Source organism: Danio rerio, chromosome 8 (genome assembly GCF_049306965.1).
Source record: "Danio rerio strain Tuebingen ecotype United States chromosome 8, GRCz12tu, whole genome shotgun sequence".
Taxonomy (NCBI): Eukaryota; Metazoa; Chordata; class Actinopteri; order Cypriniformes; family Danionidae; genus Danio; species Danio rerio.
In genome coordinates, this window is record NC_133183.1 from 32,326,319 (window position 1) to 32,350,783 (window position 24,465).

At 35.6% G+C, this 24,465-nt stretch overlaps 1 protein-coding gene across 5 annotated transcripts in view; it reads right to left on the reverse strand.

Moving 5' to 3' along the window:
- Positions 1-24,465, reverse strand: part of aopep (aminopeptidase O (putative)) — a 161,539-nt gene that overhangs the window by 86,835 nt on the left and 50,239 nt on the right. For 4 of the 5 annotated variants that reach the window (XM_073909595.1, XM_073909594.1, XM_005167175.6 and 1 more), the window contains 4 exons: positions 16,544-16,646; positions 16,347-16,454; positions 13,538-13,581; positions 6,368-6,428 (listed from right to left, as the gene is read on the reverse strand). In XM_073909595.1, coding sequence (XP_073765696.1) covers positions 6,368-6,428; positions 13,538-13,581; positions 16,347-16,454; positions 16,544-16,646 — 316 coding nt within the window. Of the gene's footprint in view, positions 1-6,367; positions 6,429-7,881; positions 11,876-13,537; positions 13,582-16,346; positions 16,455-16,543; positions 16,647-24,465 lie in introns of those variants that run through there. The other variant, XM_073909596.1, reaches the window with a different exon arrangement.

Here is a 24,465-nt window from a genome sequence, read left to right on the forward strand (position 1 = left end):
CATACGATTTTTTATACACATTTTCAAAATTGATGCGCATCCTGGCATTTCCATCAACTGTTTTTTATACACATTTCCAAAACGCGCATGAAAATAGGTGGATGGAAACATAGCTAATAAACAGCTATTCTATGAATAATTAAAATAAATAAAACAATTAAAGAGCCCATATTATACATGAAATAGGGTCATATCTTGGTTGTAAGGGTCTCCAACAACAGTTATATATGTATGCAAGGTCAAAAAACACTTTCATGGTCTTATAATCTGCATTTATTTTTACCTAATTATCCCAGCGACTCCTGTATGAATCGTCCAGTGATTCTTTTGTTCCCAAACCCCTCCTTAGCGCGAAGCTAATCTGCACTGATTGGACCAATGACAGTCTGTTGCGATTAATCGACTGCCTTCAGTGAGAAAGTGAAATGCCCAACAGCTAATCAGCAATATAAAAGTAATCACAGTTCATGTTTGTGTGTGTGTGTTTGTGTGTGTGTGTGTGTGTGTGTGTGTGTGTGTGTGTGTGTGTGTCTGGGTTTCTATGTCAGAGGGCGGGGCCGCAGGTTTGAAATCTCCCGGGTTTGCGCGTGCACGTGAATAACTTGGTTTCGTTCGTACGTCATGGCGAAACACCTAATGACTCGGTATCAAGGCGACTCGTTTGAAACACTATGAGTCGACTCTTTTATAGATGAATCAACAGTTTTAAACACTGTACACTAACAGATTTAAGCCTTAGCTGGATACTTCACTTCACTTAGAGCTGTGTTACAAACTACATGGAAGGGCATTTTCAAAAACTCATAATAAGGGCTCTTTAAATTCCATTTTTAGGCTATCACGCCAGATGAAAATTCCACTTTAAAAATGCTTGGAAAAAAGTGGCACACCTCTCCCTTAACAAAGTGTGTCTTTTCGTGCATGCACGACTTCATAAGCTGCTTTAAGAGTTGAAGAGATGTATTTTTGTTACCCCAGGGAAGAGAGAAAGAAAGTCTGAAATGTGAGCGTGCCTATATGTATGTGTGTTTTCGTGACTCTTGTGAACTTTCGGGAAAGGAGAGTGGGCAGAGCAGAATTTGACTCTCGGGCTGCAAACTGCCATTGTTAACTTGGATACCACACATAGCAGTTTTACGGCCCAGATTGCCTGCTTCATTCCCGGCACAGCCAGGCCTTTGTGCGCCTGCAAGACACTGCAATCAGCCCCCTCTCTCAGCCAAACTCGTAAAGTACGTGCAAACACACACTCGCAAGCACCCGTCTAGCACACGCTGATTGTATATACGGTAAATGTAGTATTTCGGTATGCACTCCTAAACACGATGTGCTCAGAACTAAATAGGTGTTGAACAGTTAACAGTGGGATGTTGGCGACACAACAATGACAGCTGCTTTTACAATGACAGACATGCTAACTACTCTCAAAGCTCTCTGTCTGAACTTGAGAAGGTCGTATTATACTGTATTATCTGCCATCTGATCCTTTTCACTTTCTTAATACGCATTCCTGAAGTTCGTGCACAATAAAAAATAAACGCTTGTCTTTGTATTCGCTCATCAAAATCTTAATTTCAGACCAGCCACATGCTATAAGGCAGAAAGCTGCTGCCATATGCACTATTAAAGAGTGGCTTTATTGTTTTCTGATGAGTTCATGCACACTTTACACAACTAACAGCAGACTTTTTATGCCAATTAAAGGTCATTATCTTTACCGTCTGTTATTAAGATCCCTAAATTCCTCATTTTCAGTCAAATTCAATAAACAGAGCAATTCAAAAGTTGGCTGTTAATAGAATGTCAACAAATGATAATAAGAAATGGGGTGCAGCTCTTTTTTATGCTTAGATGAACATGGCAGTTGGAGACTTAGGATTTCCTTACCTGATGCCAACTGTAACTCTTTCTGAGTTTGTCATACAGACAAAAAAATAAGTAAATAAATAAATTCACCTGAAAGAGTGAAAGAAAGGAAGGGGGGCAGCACTACACTACCTGACAAAAGTCTTGTCCTTGATCATTTGGATCAAATGGCAGAAGGTAGATTTTTCCTAAGAATCATCTGTTAAACTGCAACCTAATCATCACAAAAACTGTAGAAGACCTATTGGAACCTGCATGAACCCAAGATTCTCACAAAAATCTGTCAGGTTTGGTGAAGGAAAAATCATGGTTTGGGGTTACATTCAGTATGGGGGTGTGCGAGTGATCTGCAGAGTGGATGGCCACATCAACAGCCTGAGATATCAAGACATTTGTGCTGCCCGTTACATTGCAAACCACAGAAGAGGGCCAATTCTTCAGAAAAATAGCGCTCCTTCTCATACTTCAGTCTCCAAGTCAAAGTTCCTGAAAGCAAAAAAGGTCAAGGTGCTCCAGGATTGGCCAGCCCAGTCATTGTTATCAACAATATTGATCATGTCTGGGCTAAGATAGAGGAGACATTGAAGATGAATCCAAAGTATGTTCATGAACTCTGGGATTCCTGCAAGAACGCTTTCTTTGCCATTCCAGATGAGTATATTAATAAGTTATTTGAGTCAATGCAGAGATGTGTGGATGCAGTCGCATACGCTCATGGGAGTCATACACAATGTTAATTCCTTTTCCACTGCACCATGACTTAATATTCTATACTGTACATTATTTCTGACAAGACTTTTGTCTAAAAGTCAGACCTTCCTGTCCTAGTTAAATAATTAAAAATCAAGGCATGATCATATTTTATTTTGCTAAAATAAGCATAATATAGAGGTCTTTCATATACATCCCTATTACCGCCAAATGATCAATTAGAAGTCTATTATTTGTTGTTCCTAAAACTTGAATAGGCAACAAGACTTTTGTCAGGTGGTGTAGAACCTGTACTGTAGTTATATTCATTACACACACATTACAAACGCTAAGAAATTATTGACTAAAATACTCACAAACTCACTCTTCTAACATGTACACTCAACTCCTCAACTGAGTGGTAAAATAAGACAAAATGTATAATAGGCAACTGGTATAGTCTATTAAAGTTATCTATTATAGTTGTGCCAACAGCATTTCGTCATCCACATTATTCCATCATCTATCCAAACCATCAAATTCCTAAACACTACTTTTGAGCATAAAAGGTGATTTTTATTGGTTTCAACAATGTTTTGGAAAAAAAGTCATACAGGTTTAGAACAACACAAGTGTGCTAGCTATCTTGTTCCTACAAAATGTTTAAAATATTGCAAGTATCCTTTGAAATGGTAATATCAAAATATGATAAATTTAACAAAAACTAAAACACAGTAAACAAAGCAAGCTATTTTTAAATGCTTAAATAAAATAAAAACATATGGGCCTTTAAAATGTTGCCTTTGGAGGTAGCGTTCCAAGGTGGGAAGGCATCAAGGTACACCCAAATTTAAATTCTGCTTTACTTTCTGTCTTTGAAGGTACCTTATTCTGACTGATTTTTTTTTTAAGGCAGCATAAATGTGTCCCTTGCTGCCTTTGAAATCCTACAATCCTGTGCAATCCATTTCTGCACTGTAAAAATCCTGGTTGCCTTAAGATTTTAAATTAAATTAACCTTATAAGTTAATTGAACTTATGTTAAACTGACTTAAAGCTGCTTGCATAACTTATAAAATTAAGCTAAAACATGGTTAGCTTAGATAAGTAAGTTACAATGAACTAAAAACATATGCAGGCATGACTAATTGTTCATAAAATGTTTTACAGTGACAGCAGAGCCAAATAAAAGAACTGCTGCGGTGTCATTTTGTAAGCAAATGTCCTTTACATTTTTGATTAATGTTGTCTACTTTTGATGGCATTTTCAGTGAGAAGTTAAAGAATTGTAGTATGCAAATATCCCCTCAGTGATCACCAAAGCCCTCCAAAATTTCTTGCAACCTTAAATATTTTAGTTGAATCAAATTAACTTTTCTGGTTATGGCAACTTACATCAATCGAACTGACAAAAAATATTGTGTTAAAATTTCAACAAAATTTGTGTAACTTAAAAATTTGGTTGAAACATGACTAAGGTATTGAAATAAGTTAAAGCAACATAAAAATATTTGTTCTCTTAACTTTTTGACATGCAGTTTTTTACAGTGTGGAGGAGCTGTTAGACCGATAGTAAAGGTGCTTCACGCTAACGGGAAAGCAAAGATGTTTCATCTAAATAAAAATTTAGTTTTTGACAGTTTAAAAGACATACTGAAGTAAAATTCAGATTTGTCTATGAGAGAGTTATGTTTTGGTACAAGAAATCATGTTTTTGTAAGCAGAAACTAGCTAGTCAATAGAGATAATAAAATGCAAGAGAAAAAGGTACCGGATGCTGAAATATTCAGAACTTTTTAATGTTTTGTGATTGTAAAAGATTAACAATGTTGCAAAAAACTACAAAACATTTAAGAAAAGTCAGGGTACAAGAGTTACTGTATATGGCTTTTATTTTAATAAAGTTAATTAATTACCAAATGTAAAAAATGACTGCCTCTGTAGTTATATAGTGTTAAATAAACTGGCCAGTAAGTGTTGATCAGCTGATTTATGAGTGCTATGTGGATTATGGACTCATCACTGGCCTGCTTCTGGATCAGTCGCAGCTGTTCCAGAAGCAGAAAATCAGAGCACATCTCACCTGTCCTCAGGTCTTTACACTGGCTCCCAGTTACATTCCGAATAGATTTTAAAGTATTATTACTTGTCTATAAATCACTAAATGGCCTAGGACATCAATACATTACAGAAATGCTCACTGAACAAAAACCAGATCACTCAGATCATTGGGATGAAATTAGAAATTCCGAATCCGCCTTTACTGAATGAGCACTGTGCTACGTCCGACAGATCACACTATAATGTCTTTCTTTTCTTTTTCATCCCTTTAAAACCTGTTTTAACAAGTTTTTTTTTAAAAATAAATTCTTTTTATTTTATTGTTTCTTTATTCTTGTTTATGTGAAGCACTTTGCATTCCATTGTGTATGAAATGTGCTATATAAATAAGCTTGCCTTGCCTTGCCTGTATTTCAAGAGATTTGTAGTGATCGACTTGTGCGATGCTGCAATACAGTATATGGATTCCATCTTAATTTTCCTCTGATGTTCCATGGCATTTAGGATGTTGCCTTAGAAGACACCATCCTGTGTAGGTAAGTGTGTATGCTCTAGTTCTCTAAAACCAGCTTAAATCAGCCAATATGAATCCTAATGTCTTGAACCACGGCTATTGTTACACAGCCTCACCCCAGTTAATGACCCAAAAGCTTCTTTGCTTTTCTCAACCAAAGGTAAAGTCAGGATTTGATTTCTCGAGCGCATCCATTCAGCATCAACCCACAGCGAGAAGAGTCACGGGAGGTCATGAGATTCCGATTCTCCCAGCCTTAAACCCACCTCAAAATGCAGATATAGCGACTTATTATGCTCACCCAAATGCTTGCAGTCTTAAAAATAGCACAATGAAAAAGAGAGCTCCGTTCCCATCTCATCCCTCCCTTTTTATATGCGTATGTGGCTGTGATTGTTTATTGTGGGATTCGACTATTTCCTGCCATTATTTATTTAGAGGAACGCTCAAGAAGAACATGTTTTTAAAGTCAAAGCAACGGCTTCAAACGGGGAGAAATAACACAAGGACTATATCCAAGAGTAAAACCGTTCCATTGCTGATTTTGGCAGCCACGTGTCATTAGATCCAATGGCGGCGTCAATGAAAATGGAGTCGTATGTCAGTCTGCTTGGCGTACGAGGCTAAATCAAGCACAAACTGAGACTAACTGCGCTGGAACGGAAAGAAATGAACGTTTGAACGCATTTCTTAGAGGCGTAGACAAGATGGATGAACGGAAAGGCTTCTGTGGTCTTCGTCGGTTGTTATAAAACACAATTCTTAACACAAAGAAAGATCAGAAGAGCAGATTCCACACACACTAGCTAGAAACATGATATCTTCACAAGCGAATCAGCTTTCAGATTCTACATTCTACAACTAACTGGCAGAAAAAGAAAGGAAAAAAGACATTTATGGCTTCGTATTAGTCATCAGTGGTTTATGAGCTTGTGGCAACCCAGTTTAGAAATGCTTGAGAGGTTAAATGGATCTTAAAGCAGGAGGGAAGCTGCTTCATTCACGCCATGTGTCAGTGCTTGAGAGATATATGCATGTGCTCTATGTTCTATTGCTCAAGAGGAAACGGATTAAAAAACGGTTTTACATTCTGGTTGACAGGCATGAGGAGTAGCACCAATACGTCTTTTGCGTGTTGTGTAACAAGCCTGCTTTTATTCCCTTTGCATAATCATAGAGTATTTAATCTGGCTTGAATAAGCAAACATCTGAAAATAGATCTTGTCGTCTTCTTACCTCTGGCATTTCAGGTGTATCTAACCAGTCTGAAAAGATGGTTTCAAGTGCGATGCCCTGGCTGAAAGAGAAAAATGATACGTTCGGTAATTATTGAAGCAGATCAAGGACTTTAGCTTTCCTTTCATGTGCTTTAAAATCATGAAACTCCTTCAAATTATAAGCAACCTTAACAAGACGTCTACATGAAATGTGCATAACTATCTGGGTTGGGCAAAGTTCAGAAATTAGGTTTTGGATCGCTTTCAGTTTATGAGCTGGCATATGAATCGGATTGGTCACAGGATGTTGAATTGGAATGCACGGTAGCTCAGTGGTTAGAACTGTCGCCTCACAGAAAGAAGGTTGCTGGTTTGAGTCCCAAATGGACCAGTTGGTATTTCTGTGTGGAGTTGTGTGGATGTTCTCCCTGTGTTCGGGTGAGTTTCCGCAGGGTGCTCCGGTTTCCCCCCACAGTCCAAAAGCATGCGCTATAGGTAAATTGGGGAAATTAAATTGGCCTAAGTGTGTGAATGCTAGAGTGTATGGGTGTTTCCCAGTACTGGGTTGCGACTGGAAGGGTGTCTGCTGTGTAAAACATGCTGAAATAGTTGGCGAACCCTTGATAAATAAGGAACTAAAGCAGGTCACACACTGGGTGTCCCGCTCGGCGTGCACATAATAGTTGGAAGTATCACACACTAGACGTGCACATTCACATGATATTTAAAATGAAACTATTTAGATGGCGCTCTGTGGCGCGGCTGAAATATAAACAGTGTCCTGAGTAATGACTGGGCGGCACGAACAGCCTCCGACTTGTGGCGCTGGTGTGTGTATCCTGATAGAAACCAATGTTTAAAATTTTATAATGCATGGCGCACCAGGCAGCACTTCTGGTGTGTGACCTGCTTAAGCCGAAGGAAAATGAATGAATGTTTTGTTCCCTTTTTTTCTTAAAAAAAGTACTAAGTATCAGATATATTTTCTGATAACTCTCTTGATAATATAAATTTCTTAATATATTAAACAGTGCCATAAAATGTTCAAAAAGCATTCGAAACAATGTCCAAATGTTACAAATTGACACTGAAATCAAAAAGTATAATTTGCTTTTAATTTACCCACGCTCAAGCCTTTGATTGTGTGTCTTTTTTCCATAAGTAGAGCATTAAAGAATATTTTAGCTGAAATCATAATAATCATTATAATCATTTTTTTTTTTTTGTTAACACCACTGTATTTGATGATACAGTAATAAAATGTAAATTAAAGACAACTGGCACATTGACAATCAAAAACACATGGTTGGTCTATGCATGAAACTGAAAATTATTCACAACATTGCCAGATAACAAGATTTGGATTTCAAACATTCTGGAAAACTTCCCTAGGTGTTCCTTTTAATGATTACTATTATTTGTTTTGTTTTGTTTTGTTTTGTGGTTAATTCTGTGGTGACCCCTGATAAATAAGGGACTAAGTCAATGAAAATGAATGAATGAAAGTTTTTTTTTTTTTTTTTTTTGCTAGTTCGAGTACCGGGTGGGCCAGTAGGCATTTCTCCATGTGTTTGTCTGGAAAGGCAATCACTGCATAAAACACATGCCAGAATAGTTAGTGGTTCATTCTGCTGTGGCGAACCCTGATAAATAAGGGACTAAGCCAAAGGAAAATGAATTAATGAATGTTTTTGTTTTTGTTTTGTTTTTGGTTGCTGTTCGCTGGCATTACTTCCCGACAGTCCGCTTACATGCGCTAAAGGTCCATTGCAGGAACTAAACTGGCTGTAGTGTATAAGTGTGTGTGTGAATGCGAGAGTGTATGTGTTTCCCAGTACCGGGTTATGGTTGAAAGGGCATCCACTGTGAAAACACATGCCGGAATAGTTAGCGGTTCATTTCGCTGTGGTGACCCCTGATAAATAATGGAAAATGTTTTGTTTTGCTCTGTTTTGCGAAAATATAACATTCGTTCTTGACTTGTAGAATGCATTAATAACATCATACTAAGGTTAATTTAACTCTAATTAATCTAGTCCATTTAATTCTTTAAATCAAAACTATAGTATATTTATTGGATATTACATTTTACTTTTTAGCTGAAAATTTATATTAATATTTAACTTTTTAAATAAAAGACTTTGTGTGGTATTTTTCTATTTCCTGGTATTACTTTTGACTTTAAAAAATCTTCCTGCTGTAACAGACTGTTTAATCATGTCCATTCTCTCTGATACAACTGTATGATCTTCATTTCCTCTTTCCTCTCCTGTTTCGTCCTGTTGCTCTTTTGGTTTCGTGTAGTCTCCATTTTCTCGTTAAGGCCTACCCACTGGCTGATGATTGATTAAATTACATTAAACTGAAAGGTAAGGGCGTTCAATATTTGTGTCTGCTGCTCAGAAGTGTAAACATTGATGGCGGCACAACTCTGGAACGGCAGATTGATGTGGTGAAACAATCACAGATGGGCCTCCTCATGTCAGATCAAAGACAAATCAATGCCTCCTACACCACCTCTCAGTTGAGGAAGTCCACGGCAGATCCTGTTAATGTGTGTCTGACTCCAATATCTGCGTTTCTCCTTTTTAAACTTTACATTCAATTTCGCTATTGAAGATCAACCTGCATTTTTGTCTTTGTCGGGCTAAAAAGTGGACAGCCAAATCTTATAGGGTTGAAACGCTGAGCCATATATATGGTATAGGATTAGTCTGAGGCTGATTTGACTTAGGATAGTAAATTACTACATAACAACCACCCCAGACACTCTAGCAACCAAACACAAACATGGTGGCAACCAACCACAACACCTTCATCAAGGTGACTGCAGTGTGGGTGGTGGATTCATGCAAGGGTATTATAGTTCATAAATATTCAACTAAACCATAAACTAAAATCTGTTTTGTTACTTAAAATGAATGATAACTGAAACAAACAAAAACTGTAAAATGTAAAAATTCCAGCTAGTTGCCTAAATTTGTTTTATTACAATTTCATTTAAGTTAAAAGTACAAAAAAAATCATTAATCAAAAATCTATATTACAAAACCTAATAACACACCTAAACCTGGAAAAATCGAAAGAAAACATTCATTAATTTTTTAAGCTTAGTCCCTTTATTCATCAGGGGTCGCTGCAGCGGAATGAACCGCCAACTTATCCAGCACGTTTTATGCAGCGAATGACCTTCCAGCTGCAATCCATTACTGGGAAACGCCCATACACACTCATGCACAAACACACACACACACACAATAGAGGCAATTTAGTTTATTCAATTCACTTATACAGCATGTCTTTGGACTGTGGGGAAACTGGAGCATCTACATGAAACCCACATGAGCATGGGGAGAGCATGCAACCTCCACAAAGAAATGCCAACTGGCCCAGCTGGGACTCGAACCAGCGACCTTCTTGCTGTGAGGCGAAAGTGTTATCCACAGAGCCACTGTGTCGCCCATGTTTCACATTATTCAGATATTTTTTAACAATCCATTTAGGAATATTAAGATGTGTTTGTTTTGTTGTTATTTAACCACTTTATTTTTTTTTTAACCAACATTACTAAGGCAAATATTTTAATAGTCAAAAACAAAAACATTTAAACAAAATATCTGATCTCTTTGTAATACATGAACATTAGTGTTAAATAGACTCTTAAACTTGATAATTAAAATGTTACAAAGTGTGTGCAATGGTAAACTTTAGTAAACTTTAGTTTAGATCAACATCTGGTGTTATAAAATTATAATAATCAAATTTGAGCTTTTAAGTAAAGGAACCAGCCATCATTATTCAAATAAACATTGCAACATTACAGTTGTGAAGTTGAATGACTATATTAACCCCTACGTTTAAAAATATTTCAGATGGGGAGCTAGTGGCTGGGATGCAAGAAAAGAAACCAAAAAGCCACTCTGGCAACATCCTTTTTACTGAAAATGCTTTATTTTATTTAAACTATGGACGTTATTAAACAGAATATTGAAGTGACCACATTAATATGACAGGTCTCTTACAAAAATCACCATGGTAAACAAAGTTTCCTCTAAAATACCAGCTGTTACTACAGTTATTTTTACCCTGTTATTGTTTTAGCAACTATACTGTCATCACAATAACACATGAAACAAGGAGTCATTATGAAAGCTTGATGAACATACACAAAGTATTGAAACATTTGAATATATTATCATTGTTTCATTGTAATTCACATCTATGATATATTTCAAGAAATAATGGTGTGAATGTTAAAATGATACTGAGTAATAGATGGCGCATTAATGGATCATGCTTTCAAAAGCGAACTTATTAATTGGACTAATCATGACCAGAACTGTTTTTACAAGCACTATTAAGTGTACTTCACAGGTTCTTTTGATTAGCATTCATGCTTCATTAAATCATTCGCAGCATGCATTTGAGTGTTTTCTTGTCGAATGAAAAGTGTTGCTTTTATTCTGCAACAACATGTCATAGCACGACAGCCCTTTTATATAGCAATCACAGTCCGGTGAGCTTAGTGATTTGCTCTGACACTGAGGGCTTTTCCATCTCTGATGCTGAGATGGAAATTTCCATTCTTTCCTTTGTCGTCGCCTAAATGTGCTCAACTGCTGTGTCGAAGGGCCACAAGTGTTGGAGATGCACCGTTCCTGTCTGAGACAGTCCATTAGTTGATTATATGTGCTTTGGGTTTGCGTGTGTGTCTGTGTTTGTGTGTGTGTCTGGACATAACAAGATTGATTTGGAGTGAGTGCTGAATGACTTCAGTCACAGCCAGAGGAAAAATACTTTAAAGGAAGAGAAGAAAAGCAAATCTGTGCCTTATTGTGATCATGCTGTGCACCAATCAGAGCTGAATTAAAAAAATGCCATTCAATTTCAGTGGATTATTAGTTTAAACTAAGTTTAAAATAAGACAAAAGTAAATATGCAAGAAAAAAACAACAATACAGGCTCATTGTGAATACGTACCCCTATATACATTTCTGGAGGGCACAAATTATGTAACCAGAGGTATGTATGGCTATAATGCCATCAAAGGCTTTTGTTTCTTTTCACACTAACAGCTGACCGCTTACCTCTATATGGACAGCTTTTCCCTTGTTACCAGTTTGCCCAGTGATTAAACAAAAAATAAAAATAAAAAGATAAATAAACAAGTAAATAACAGGGTGAGAACGCGGTAATATCTGAAAACTTGGTAAAAAAGCAGGCAGCTTTTCTTTCTGGATTGCTTTTGAAAACACTGTTGGTTGGGTTTAGGGAAGGAGGAGGGTAGGGGGAACGGTCGGTCGCTTAATCAGTCAGTCAGTCAATCAGTCAGTTGATAGTGACCTCTGGTGGATTAAGTGTGAACAGCAGGCACAAATGGCACTCAAGAGAGAAATCTGAGATCCGAAAAAGCAAATACAGCAGCCTCTGGTGGATTCGCGGGAACAAAAACAGCAAAAAAAGTACCTCCTAGGACGTATTATGTTTTCTCCAGAAATGTATTGAGGGGTATGTATCCATATTGAGCCTGCGTGGGAAAAAAATCATTCAAAAGACATACTTAGTTCTGCAAATATACGCTTAATGTTAACAAAGACTATAGAATACACAACACATGTCACTAATATAGTTTTGAATGGGGAAAACTGTAACAAAAAAACTGTACAGGAGTCAATCAATGATCACTATATAGTGACGTTTCTCCGGTGGAAAAGCCTGGACCAGACATGTGTTTTTCCTACAGTTTGGTAATCAACAAACACACTTGAATCTCAGTGAATACTAGCTTCACAGACATAAGAAATATATCCAAATAAGCCTTTAAATATGCTCTTTTAAATGAACCAAGTGCACTTAAAAACAAGGTTTTTTTGGTTTTGTAATCTGTATGAAACGAGGTACAGTCCGACCTGTCAAACGCACATAACATGACAGCAATTACTCAAATGCCCACAAACTTCTAAACAGAGTCGCTGTCATTTCTGGAGGAGATTCGCAATTAAGACCAAAGTGTAAATTACTTCAGAAGAGCAGCGCGTTCCGACGAATTATTATTCAGAGGATGATGAAGTGCAGAAAGGCCATAAATGAGGTTGGTGTCGTGATTTTTGTTTCTTTCGAACGTGCATGTGCATTAGCTTGGGCAACCTGAAAAATATGCAGATTTTGTTTGATACGGAGATTTAGAAAGGAAACTTATGAGAGTTGTTGTTTAATTTTATTGGTGATTCCAAATATGTAATGTAATAATACGCTTGGCAAACAGTTTTGGAAGTATATAAAATGCCTGAGCATACTGCCCAAGAGGCGTTTTAAAGATGGTCGCTGAGTGAAATGACTTGCCTTAAAGGAACTTTGATAATAATTAAATTCTAAATAACAATTTTCATTATCATTTTATGAACAGTTTATTACAGCAGACACAACATACTATGTTAATACAATCTTTGTTTTTCTCGTAATACTATACGATTGATGATGTTTTCCAGCATCAAACAATACAAGTACAATACAGCTTTTTTCTCTTTCCCATACATTATGTTTATGTGTACAGTTTACTTTATTGTTCTGATTAAAACTAAACTGGGTTTCCAGCCATCGATCATTAATACAGATTTGTTTTTTGATTAATTTACAATATTAACATTAATAGAACAACTCAGTTTCTCAATTTCCAAAATTTAAGGTTTAACGCACAGATCTAATATTTATTGAATTCTGTATCTAAATTCAAGATGTACATAACTATATCAATAATAACTCAGCAAGCTAGCATAAGACCTGACATTCACTTGGGCCCTGCACTTTTATCATTTACTGGCACATCAGAGCTACGCTACACTTCTAACCGACCACAAAACACAAAATATTATAGAGGGTAAAGAAGATCCTTAATATTTCTTTTATATTATGCGTCTTTGGGCAGTATTAATGACAAAAGTATGTCAACACTTAAATGGTGAGACTAAAAAGAAAATAAATATTTGATAAAACGATGGGTAAGAAATGCAGTGGAAAACCTATTTGAGGTAGATCTTGAGATGAAAGATCCCTGCAGGGTCTGGTTTAGCTAAATACCTCTAAATCTACAGGCAAATTCCCAAGTACTAATAAAGATAATGGCAGAGCTGCTGAAGAGTTCAGCGAGCTATTAAATAGCACGTGTTTTTTCGACACTATTCACTCATACCTGCTCATTGCTGGAAATGCGTCCAGAAGCATCTGCAGAAAATCCTACAGGAAACGGAATACAGTATGAATCTGCATGAACATCAAAGCTGCAAAGAGAGCATGCAATGTTTAAAAATACTGAAATATTAATATCTTGCTGTATTTCTCCACTTGTCTCTTACTAATAAAACACCTGCCAATAGAGCACAACAGTTCTGAAGCTCTCAAAGTTAAATTTCCTTTTTTTTTCATATGGGAACTGATTTTTATTAACTATTAATGCTGTAATGCAATGATATATGGTTCTGTTGGAACCATCAGTTCACATTAATCAAATAATTTTGATAATTATGATTAGTATATTTGATAATTATGAATTCCTGGTGCAAACATCTCCATAAATCCATTGATGACCAGTAAATTATGCCAAATCTAATACTTTAGCTTTAACCTAGACCCATAGAGTACTGCCAATATGGTCAACTTACTGTAAGATGAAAAACTTTATGATTGGTGAATTTTCCAGATTGGTGGATGCCAACCAACCACTATAAAGAAGACGTGTCATGTTTACAAGACGTGTATGTAAAATGCATTAAATGTTTGGCTGTCGATAATAGCAGTTTTTTTGGTGCTGAGTTTTACCAAATTGGTTCTGAATAATAATTCAGTTTCCCAGAGATGGGTTGCGGCTGGAAGGGCATCCGCTGTGTAAAGCATGTGCTGGATAAGTTGGCGGCTCATTCCGCTGTGGCAACCTCGGATTAATAAAGGGACCAAGCCAATAAGAAAATGAATGAATATGTGAATGATAATTCAGATTACTTTCAGTCATTTATTTTATAAAGGTTTTTTATTTGTTGTATATTGTTGCAATTTTTCATACTCAGGCTGTGAAGAAACATGTTAAGAGTTAAATACAAAATTTTATGATGGTAAAGCAACTTTTGGTTTATGCTTTTTTGTTTCTGAATATATTATTCAGCTGGTTTATTTTATTTATTTTTTGCTGTTGGTCTACGTAATTTTTAAACACTAATTTATTGAAGTTCCTCTTGTGTTTTAGTTGTGAGAACGCAAATTAATTTAAAATGTAATTTTAAATGAGCATTAAAATGTTCTTGAATGTTCTAATTCAGTTGAAGTCAGAATGATTAGCCCCAATTACATTTTTTTCTTTTTTTAAATATTTACCAAATTATGTTTAACAGAGCAAGGGAATCTTCACAGTATGTCTGATAATATTTTTATTTTTCTGGAGAAAGTCTTATTTGTTTTATTTCGGTTAAAATAAAAGCAGTTTTTAATTTTTTAAAAACTATTTTATGGTCAAGATTATTAGCCCTTTTAAACTAGATTTTTTTTCTGATAGTCTACAGAACAAACCATCATTACACAATAACTTGCTTAATTACCCTAACCTGCCTAGTTAACCTAATTAACCTAGTTAATCCTTTAAAAGTTACTTTAAGCTGTATAGAAGTGTCTTGAAAAATATCTAGTCAAATATTATTTACTGTCATCATGGCAAAGATAAAGTAAATCAGTTGGAAATGAGCTATTAAAACTATTATGACAAAGGGGGGGGGGGGGGGGGGGGGCTAATAATTCTGACATCAACTGAAACTAGTAACTGTAACTAGTTACTATTTTTCAGTAACTAGCACTTTCCAGCTGTAAATCTCAAATAAAGACAAGTTTCACACCTTGAGGCAAATTATTAACAAAAAAAATATCATCTTCAACAAATTACTTCAACTTGTTACACCTAAATAAATTAAACTTTTTCAACTTAATTAATCACTACAAATAAAGAAAAACGTTTAGGTATAACAATGAATCAAGCTTTTTCAACTTCTAAAAATAATTTTTTAAAATTAATTTAGGTTTAAACAAATGTTCTGTATGTACGTTTTTGAAGCATAAAAATTCCATAATATGTTTGCAGATATTTAAACAAAAACACTAAAACAAAAAATGGTATGAAAACAAATAGTTGAAGTCTTTTTATTAGCCCCCTTTGATTTTTTTTTCTTTTTAAATATTTTCCAAATGATGTTTAACAGAGCAAGGAAATTTTCCCAGTATGTCTGATAATATTTTTTCTTCTTGAGAAAGTCTAATTTGTTTTATGTCAGCGAGAATAAAAGCAGTTTTTATTTTTTATGAACCATCTTAAGGACAAACTTATTAGCCCCTTTAAGCTATAATTCTATTCGATAGTCTACAGAATAAACCATCATTATACAATAACTTGCCTTATTACCGTAACCTGCCTAGTTGAGCTAATTAACCTAGTTAAGCCTTTAAATGTCACTTTAAGCTGTATAGAAGTGTCTTAAAAAATATCTAGTAAAATATTATTTGCTGTCATCATGGCAAAGATAAAATAAATCAGTTATTAGAACTGAATTATTAAATCTATTATGTTTAGAAATGTGTTGAAAAAATCTGCTCTCCGTTAAACAGAAATTGGGGAAGAAAATAAACAAGGGGGTGAATAATTCAGGGGGGCTAATAATTCTGACTTCAACTGTACTTAATGGCAATCTGGCAACCTGAGTTTTTATTGAATGAGGAAGGGCCGGGTGAAAAAAAACCCTCTATGGTTTTGAATGTGGAGTGCAATATGTCACTCCTGCATACTGCACCTTTAACAATTTGAAATAATCTGTAATCTAACGTTTCCACTTTTTACCTACATTCTTAACAGGCTGAAAGAATGAAAATGAAACTGAAACAGTGTCCAAAATATGCACGCCCCATCCAACAGCAACATTTGCATACAGATTGAATGAACAGATCCATTCAATGCAGGGCAAGATCACCTGAGACAGAATTAGCTGCCCGTGGAATTTTCCAACAAACACTTTGAAGAATTGCAGGAACTTCTCCTCGCCGATCTGATCAGCCAGAAACTTCAAGAGGAAGTAGCCCTGGGAGAAAAAGACAGAAAGCCAGATCTACACCAGCCAAATCTCCCAGATGGCCCAGAAGACGCTGCACTTTGAGCTTTCAAACGTACCTTCAAATAGTGCACCTGCATGAAGGGTTTTTCTGGGTTGAGGGCATGCTTCACAACTGACGCACCGGACTCGCTCACTTCCCCTGTGTTCTCTTTATTGGGCCTGTGTGCAAATATACAAACATATGCAAACACACAAACAGCACATCAATCATACTGTGGTCTGATAAGGTAAAGTGCTGCATCTACAGGAATACACTTACATCAGCATACATTAGGAGCTGCTAACAGTTTGCTAAGTGTATAAACAATTGCATTCATGAAAGCATTATGTCCTTGATTGCCTCTCTGTCTAGAGCACCATAGATTACAGTAATGCTGTGTTTTTATGGCTCTTTGTTGAGTAAGTGCACATTTAGATCAGTGTATAATTCAAGTCACGAGACACAGGTCAGGAGCTTTTTTTCAAAGTAAAGATACATAAGTATGCTTCTGTTATTATTGCTGTGTTATTAGCATCTACATAAAGGTTCAAAGAAGTCAATAATGAGTATCTTTAGCAATAAAATTGCAGGTTACATTTTGCCTATTTACTTTGTCACTAAAAACAGTTTCATCAAAAGCCGACATGGAATCAGTATTACATTTATTCAATTTAAGTACCTACTGACATATTATGAGAGTTTGGACAGCTGCACAGCAGAATGAATCAGTGTTTTTGAACAAATCGATTAAATTTCATGACACTGATGCATCTGAATAAACATATTTCATACTGTAATTTTGAAGAAAAGTGTAGTATATTGCTGTATATTAAGCATTTTGGGCATCATCTATCAAGATTAGCGAGTTAATAATGTAGGCAGGTTCAGGTTAAGATATAAAGCTTTTTGGTTTACGTTTAACATTGGCTTGTTCTAATTTGTTGTTACTTCTAAGGGTGTTTTTGCACCTGCCTTATTTATTTCGGTTGAATCTCACTAGAGTTCATTTTCCCTCTTGGTGCAGTTCATTTGGCCGGGTGTGAATGTAGCAATCGCACTCGAGTGCGCACCAAAAGCGGACCATAAAAAGGGTATCGAGACCTCCTTGAAGAGGAGGTCTTAGTACCTCAACTAACCACCAGTTGCAACCAAGGTATGCAGAAGAGCATCTCTGAATGCACAACATGTCGAACCTTGAGGCAGATGGGCTACAGTAGCAGAAGACCAAGCCAGGTGCCACTCATTTCAGCTAAGAACAGGAAACTGAGGCTACAATTTGCACAGACTCACCAAAGTTGGACAATAAAAGATTGGAAAAATGTTGCCTGGTCTGACGAGTCTCGACTTCTGGTGTGACATTGGGATGGTAGGGTCAGAATTTGGTGTCAAAACATAAAAACATGTAACTATCCTGATTTGTATCAGTGGTTTAGGCTGGTGGTGGTGATGTAATGGCATGGGGGATATTTTCTTAGCATACTTTGGGCCTATTAGTACCAATTGAAAATCGTGTCAACGCCACAGCCTAGCTGAGTATATTTGCTGACCATGTCTGTCCCTTTATGACCACAGTGTACCCATCTTCTGATGGCTACTTCCAGCAGGATAATGCACCATGTCATAAAGCGTGAATCATCTCAGACTGCTTTCTTGAACATGACAATGAGTTCACTGTACTCAAATGGTCTCCACAGTCACCAGAACTCAATCCAATAGAGCACCTTTGGGATGTGGTGGAATGGGAGATTCGCATCATGGATGTGCAGCTAACAAATCTGCAACAACTGTGTGATGCTATCATGTCAATATGGATCAAAATCTCTGAGGAATATTTTCAGTACCTTGTTGAATCTATGCCAGAAGGAATTAAGGCAGTTCTGAAGGCAAAAGGGGTCCAACCTGGTGTACCTATTAAAGTGGCCGGGGAGTGTATATTTACATTTACATTTATATTTAGTCATTTAGCAGACGCTTTTATCCAAAGCGACTTACAAATGAGGACAAGGAAGCAATTTACACAACTACAAGAGCAACAATGAATAAGTGCTGTAGGAGAGTTTCAGGTATGTAAAGTGTAAGAAGCAAAACATACTGCAACATGGTTTAAATTAAGGAAATGTAACAGGCAAGACAATTGAATCATAATACTGTAACATGAACTGGCAAATTTAGATACTTTATGAAAATGGATTAGGAATCTTTTTATATATTTTTAAGCTTTGTAAAGGTTATAATATCACAACAGAGACTGATAAAGTGTTTCCTTCCTATGGTCAAAGGTACTGTACTGTAGCTTGCTGAAAACAAAAAAGAGCTTTGAGTGCTGGCCATCTCTGCGTGTGATGACAACCTCGGTTAAAAACTATTGATCTTCTTTGGGAGATTAACTGGTCTTGCCAATAAAAGGCTCTTGTAAAGATTTGGTCGATACTCAGGCGCCGCTAACACAGACAACAGCTATTTTTTTTGTTTTTTTTTTCTTGCAGACAAAGGGCCATGAAACTATACGTGTGCAGTGATTTTCTAGCCATCATAACCTGCTTTTGTTTGTTTCTTTGTGTCACAGATTTGATCGTGATAAACCACAGTGAGCTTGATCACGCTCTAATGCCTTATCTCTGTTAGCATGTGCCCTCGGTGCAGGTCTACGCAGTCAAATTCCACAGAGAAATAAAGCAAGATCTGGGAAGAGGAACAGATGCTTTCCCATATATGGAGATTGAGTTCAGATACAGTTTCTCTCTGATAGTTCCTACCAGCGAAGCTTATTCATGAAAAAAATTGTGACAGAGCTAGATCTTCACATTTCCAGAAGAAAATGACAGTGGTGACTGCCTGTGCAAACTAGTCATTATAGTCCTGAAGCGTTGCTATGTGGTTGCTAAGGTGTTATGGATGCATTTCTCTATAATAATCTGAATTCTACATATAAATTCAGCCTCTTATTCAACAAAGTGTACAGGATTTTCGCATGGCATTGTTCACCTCTGAAAATATATTTTTTTATGTATTTCATGGATGTAAATAATTGAGTGTGAGTTGATGAATGCTGCTGAAAAAAGGAGAGGAATTATTTATATATTAGTGAAAGACATAGCTAAAGTAGTTCCAGTAACCAAATTCTAAGGAATAATTATGCTCATTGATAAGGGGCCATTGAGTAATTATTAAAACAGTTTAGATCAGGGGTTCTAAAGAACTTGATTCAAAGGTACAAACCTGAATCTTTATCAATGTCGAAGGTCTAGAAACATTAGTCATAAGTTCACAAAACTTGTTTTGAAGAGACATGGCCATATACATACAGTATATGCATCTCTGTCCAATAATCTTTGAAAACTAACATTGTTTTGATAATTTTAACTTTTCTGGAAACTAATATCCTCACCCATTCAAACGCTCTCTGTGCTGAATAGTGTCACCCGAAGTCATACACTGACTAAATGCCATGACAACAGCATCACAGGAAAACTAAATATCATCTTCAGTTTGGACAAACGACAAATGTAACACGATTAAGTAAACCATAAAGTTCAATGTGTGTTTACTATAAATGTTAAATCCACACTTTCAATCCTTCACACAATAACTGCTCTTAAATATATAGCAGAGGTGAGTCTGGACTGAATTCTCTCTGGACTTTCCGAACTTTGAGAAGTCTTGCTTTTTGCACATATCTCTTCCATACAAATGCAAACACATGCGATACAAACATGCACTTGATGAAACTTTTGAAAAATACAAGCTATGACATTTCTCACAAGTGGGAAAATGATGACTGTTCATGAAGCAAATAAACTTACAGTTTCATTATTAGTAGTGACTGCTTCTGCTGAACACTGTTGAGTGACTCAAAGATTCCAGAATTCGCACTTCACTCTCATTCTCTAAAAACATCAGTAAAAACTGAATTTGGCTGTTATTAATGACTCATGGTTCTATTACTGGCTTTAAAATGACATTTTCTGTGTTCGTGTGGGTTTCCTCCAGGTGCTCCGGTTTTCCCCACAGCCCAAAGACTGTACAGCTAAATTGAATACGCTAAATTGGCCATAGTGTATGTGAGTGTGTACAAAAGTGTGTGGGTATTTTCCCAGTGTTGGGTTGCGGCTGGAAGGCCATCCGCTACGTAAAACATAAGCTGGATAAGTTGGCAGTCATTCCGCTGTGGCGACCTCTAATTAATAAAGCGACTAAGCCAAAAAGAAAAGGAATGAATGAATGAATGAAAATGACATTTTGGGATGAATAAATAGTTACAGTGGCATTAGTTGAGATGGGTAAGAAACTAGTCCTAAATTCACAGGTGTTTTAAAGAAAGAACAGTAAATTACAGTAAATTAAGTGGGAAAACTGACTTCAGTCCACTGAATTATGTAAGCAAAGAGTTAAGAGGTAAGTCACTGCACAAGTGATTTTTCAAAATACAGCAAGGTCTTGAGCATATCATTATTTTAAAAATGGTTACTAAAAGTGTTAGGTAGTTACTTTAAATAAAGCAATTAGTTATTGATTACTAATTACATCATTAAAATGACATTTAATTACTTTTATAATTTCTGAAAAGTCTGAAAGGTAACTAAATTTCACAATAAGGAAATTAATTACTTGATCAATTTAATTAAAATGTAAAAAATATGTACCAAAACATATTTTTCATACATGCCATATATTGGCATTCAGTTTCTAGAATTCTCAGTTTTTTGTAAGCATCTGCACATGCCTGGCATGTCTATCCTTCCACAGTTAAAAAATCAAGTTATTATGCTAAATATCTGAAAAATAATATATCCAATTACTCTGTTTCTGTGAATTTAAATCATTTAATTTAATGATTACATTTCTCAGTTAATTATTATTTTTTCTTAAGCATATATGCAATTGTTTTAATAAATGTAACCTTCTTTAGTTAAAATAAATAATACATTTCAGCAAAAAAGTTTTATAACAAAATATACAATTACTGTGCTTCTCTGAATTGACATTTCTGCACAGTAAATTTTAAGTAGCTAACTACATAACCTAAAAAGAAAAAATAATACCTTACTTTTTTCTGTGGAAAACTAATTTGCTTACAATAACTAATTTCTTTTGCAACTAACTACACTTAACATGGTTACTACACACTCTTAAAAAAGGTACACAGTGGTACAAATAATATTCCTTAAGAAAAGGTTTTGTACCTTTGTTAAAGTTGTGTCTTGTATGGTACAGAAAAGACTTCTTATGATACTGTACTGTAACTGTTATAGTCCAACTGAAATGAAGCTGTTCTCATAGAAAAGGTAATTAAGTGTTGGACAACTCCTTTTTATTACAATATTTATGAAAATAAATATTACTGGAAAGGCAAAGTTATATTCTAAATAGTTTTTATATTTAAAAAAATGAATCATCATTTAAAAACATATGTTTAAAGAAACTCAAACATGAATTACTAAGTTAATACATAACAACTAGTAAAACAAAACTATAGGTATTGTAAACTAAACATTTAAGGCATTTTCAATAAACATTTGGTAAGCCCTTTCTGATAAATACATTTTCATCACTGATATCTGCACCTTTTGCCGTTTGCTTTCCACAATATGCACGTGAGCTGGCAAAAGTGCTGCATATGTTAAGTGTTCATGCAGAAATTTTAGTACTGTAAAACGAATCAAACATTGTGCATATCTTGTTACAGTACTTTTGTATAATTCTATTTCTATTTTTTAAAATTAAGTAAATTAAATGAACTTTTAAGTGATTACAAAGTTATTGTGTGAAAAATCTGCGAAAAAAAAAGTTTTATATTGTACATGGGAGAATGTATTTCAGTAACATTTTTGCGAAACGTGTTGTGAAAGGTTTAGCAAAAAATAGATCTTTTGATTTATGTTGAATATTTTTTATTCTTTATTGTGAATGAAAAAGGAGCCTTTCCACAAAAACTTTCTTAAGAAACATTGTTTAAAAACGTATTTGATGTTTTATATTTACTGAAAATAAATTGAGTAATTTTGGATAAACAAAATGCCTTTAAATAGGTCTTGAAGGAACATATTTGACACTGTTGAGGTACAAAGTGTCTTGTCACTATAGTGGTACCTTCATGGATCAGATTTGTAGCTTTGATAAAGGTACAATATTGTATGTGCAGGTTTTAAACGCCAAATGTACATTTTTGTTTCCCATTGTACAAATCATGTCCTAACAAACTGCCACGGCACATATTTGTTTCTTTGTCTTAAGGTAAAATTCTGTTCAATAAAAAGGTACTGCCCCAGCAACAAGGGTTTGTACCTTCTTTGGTACAATATTGTACCATTTCTTCTGAAAGTACACATGCAGCCTAAATATCAATGCCAAAATAAACAAATGCATTAATAAGGTAAAGTATGTATCATCGTATTTCTTTTTTTTTTAATCAACAAACTACGGATTTACATAAAACAACACACCAGACGCTCTCTTCGAGATAAAGCTAAAGGTCTAAAGGAGTTTAAATGGCAGCTACCTTCTTGTATTTGGGACATTCACTTGTGCTTGTACATTATTGATGCTTACATTTGGTTCCCCTCCAAAAATAAAGAGCAATGCCTCCCTCCCCTTCCTCTCTCTTCCTCACTGTATGGGAGAGAGTGATAAGAGCGAGCTCCTTTAAAAGGCATGTATTATTCCTCCCGGTCACACTGGCTTTTGCATGTGTGTTTGTGGAAGTGCCCACAGCAGCCCAATGAAAAGGGTGACAGGTATTCAATCAAACACAATAGGCCTTCCTTTCTGGACGGATACAGAGATGAACGAACAAATAAACAGATATTCTCGAGCGTCAAAAATCAATGAGTCTGACTAACGTCTCCCCTATGTCCACTATTTTTGTCTGCCTGTCTTTTTCGCAGTCGAAGGAACGTCTTTTGACAGTGCAACTACAACTGTGCTTAAATACGGTTGAGTGGTAACATATTGTGAAGGGAAAATGGACAATTAGTAAGAACAGTTTGTAGTCTAAAGCAAGAAACAGCTATAACAGTTATGACTTTTTCACTTTTACATTTAATCCATGCAAGGAGAACAACAATTCAAAGGAGAGTTTACCAAAAAAATTAAATTAATAAAAATCTGTTAATTTGTTCACTCTTATAATGCAAATGTGTACATCTGTTCAGTTTTCTGTACAAACTGATAATGTCACATGGCATGACCTCAGTGTATTGTTTTGGCTGTAGATGTTAGTTTGTCTCCCAAAGCACTGATAGCCTTTGACTTACATTTTATGATTTGCCAAGGACAACAGTTTTAGTATAAATAAATAAATTATATAATATAAAATCTTGTTCTACTGAAGAAGAAGAAGAAAAAAAAGTGGTCTTAAGGGCAAAATTTTCATTTTTGGATGGACTTTCTTTACGGCATGAATGCTTAGTACAAAAAAATAAAATAAAATAATAATAATAATAAATATTATTATTATTAAATAAATAAAGGGCGATGCAGTGGCGCAGTAGGTAGTGCTGTTGCCTCACAGCAAGGTCGGCGGTTCGAGCCTCGGCTGGGTCAGTTGGTGTTTCTGTGTGGAGTTTGCATGTTCTCCTCATGTTCGTGTGGGTTTCCTCTGGGTGCTCCGGTTTCCCCCACAACTCCAAAGACATGTGCTTTAGGTAAATTGGGTAAGCTAAAATTTTCCGCAGTTTACGTGTGTGAATGAGAGTGTATGGATGTTTCCCAGTGATGGGTTGCAGCTGGAAGGGCAACCCATTACTTTCTAAAGACAATAACCTACTGCTCCTTTAAACATTGAATTTAAATTCATTCTCTCTCTCCCTCTCTTTCTCACACACTCACACACACACACACACACACACTGTACAGACAAATAATATGCAAACAATTTGACCAAATGTTTGCATCAAACACAAGTACATTTTTGCATTAATCACAGCAGTTTCAAAGTAAAATCTAAAAAAGCACACAATAGTTTATTATATTCTTTTGAAAATAACATAAAATCTATGC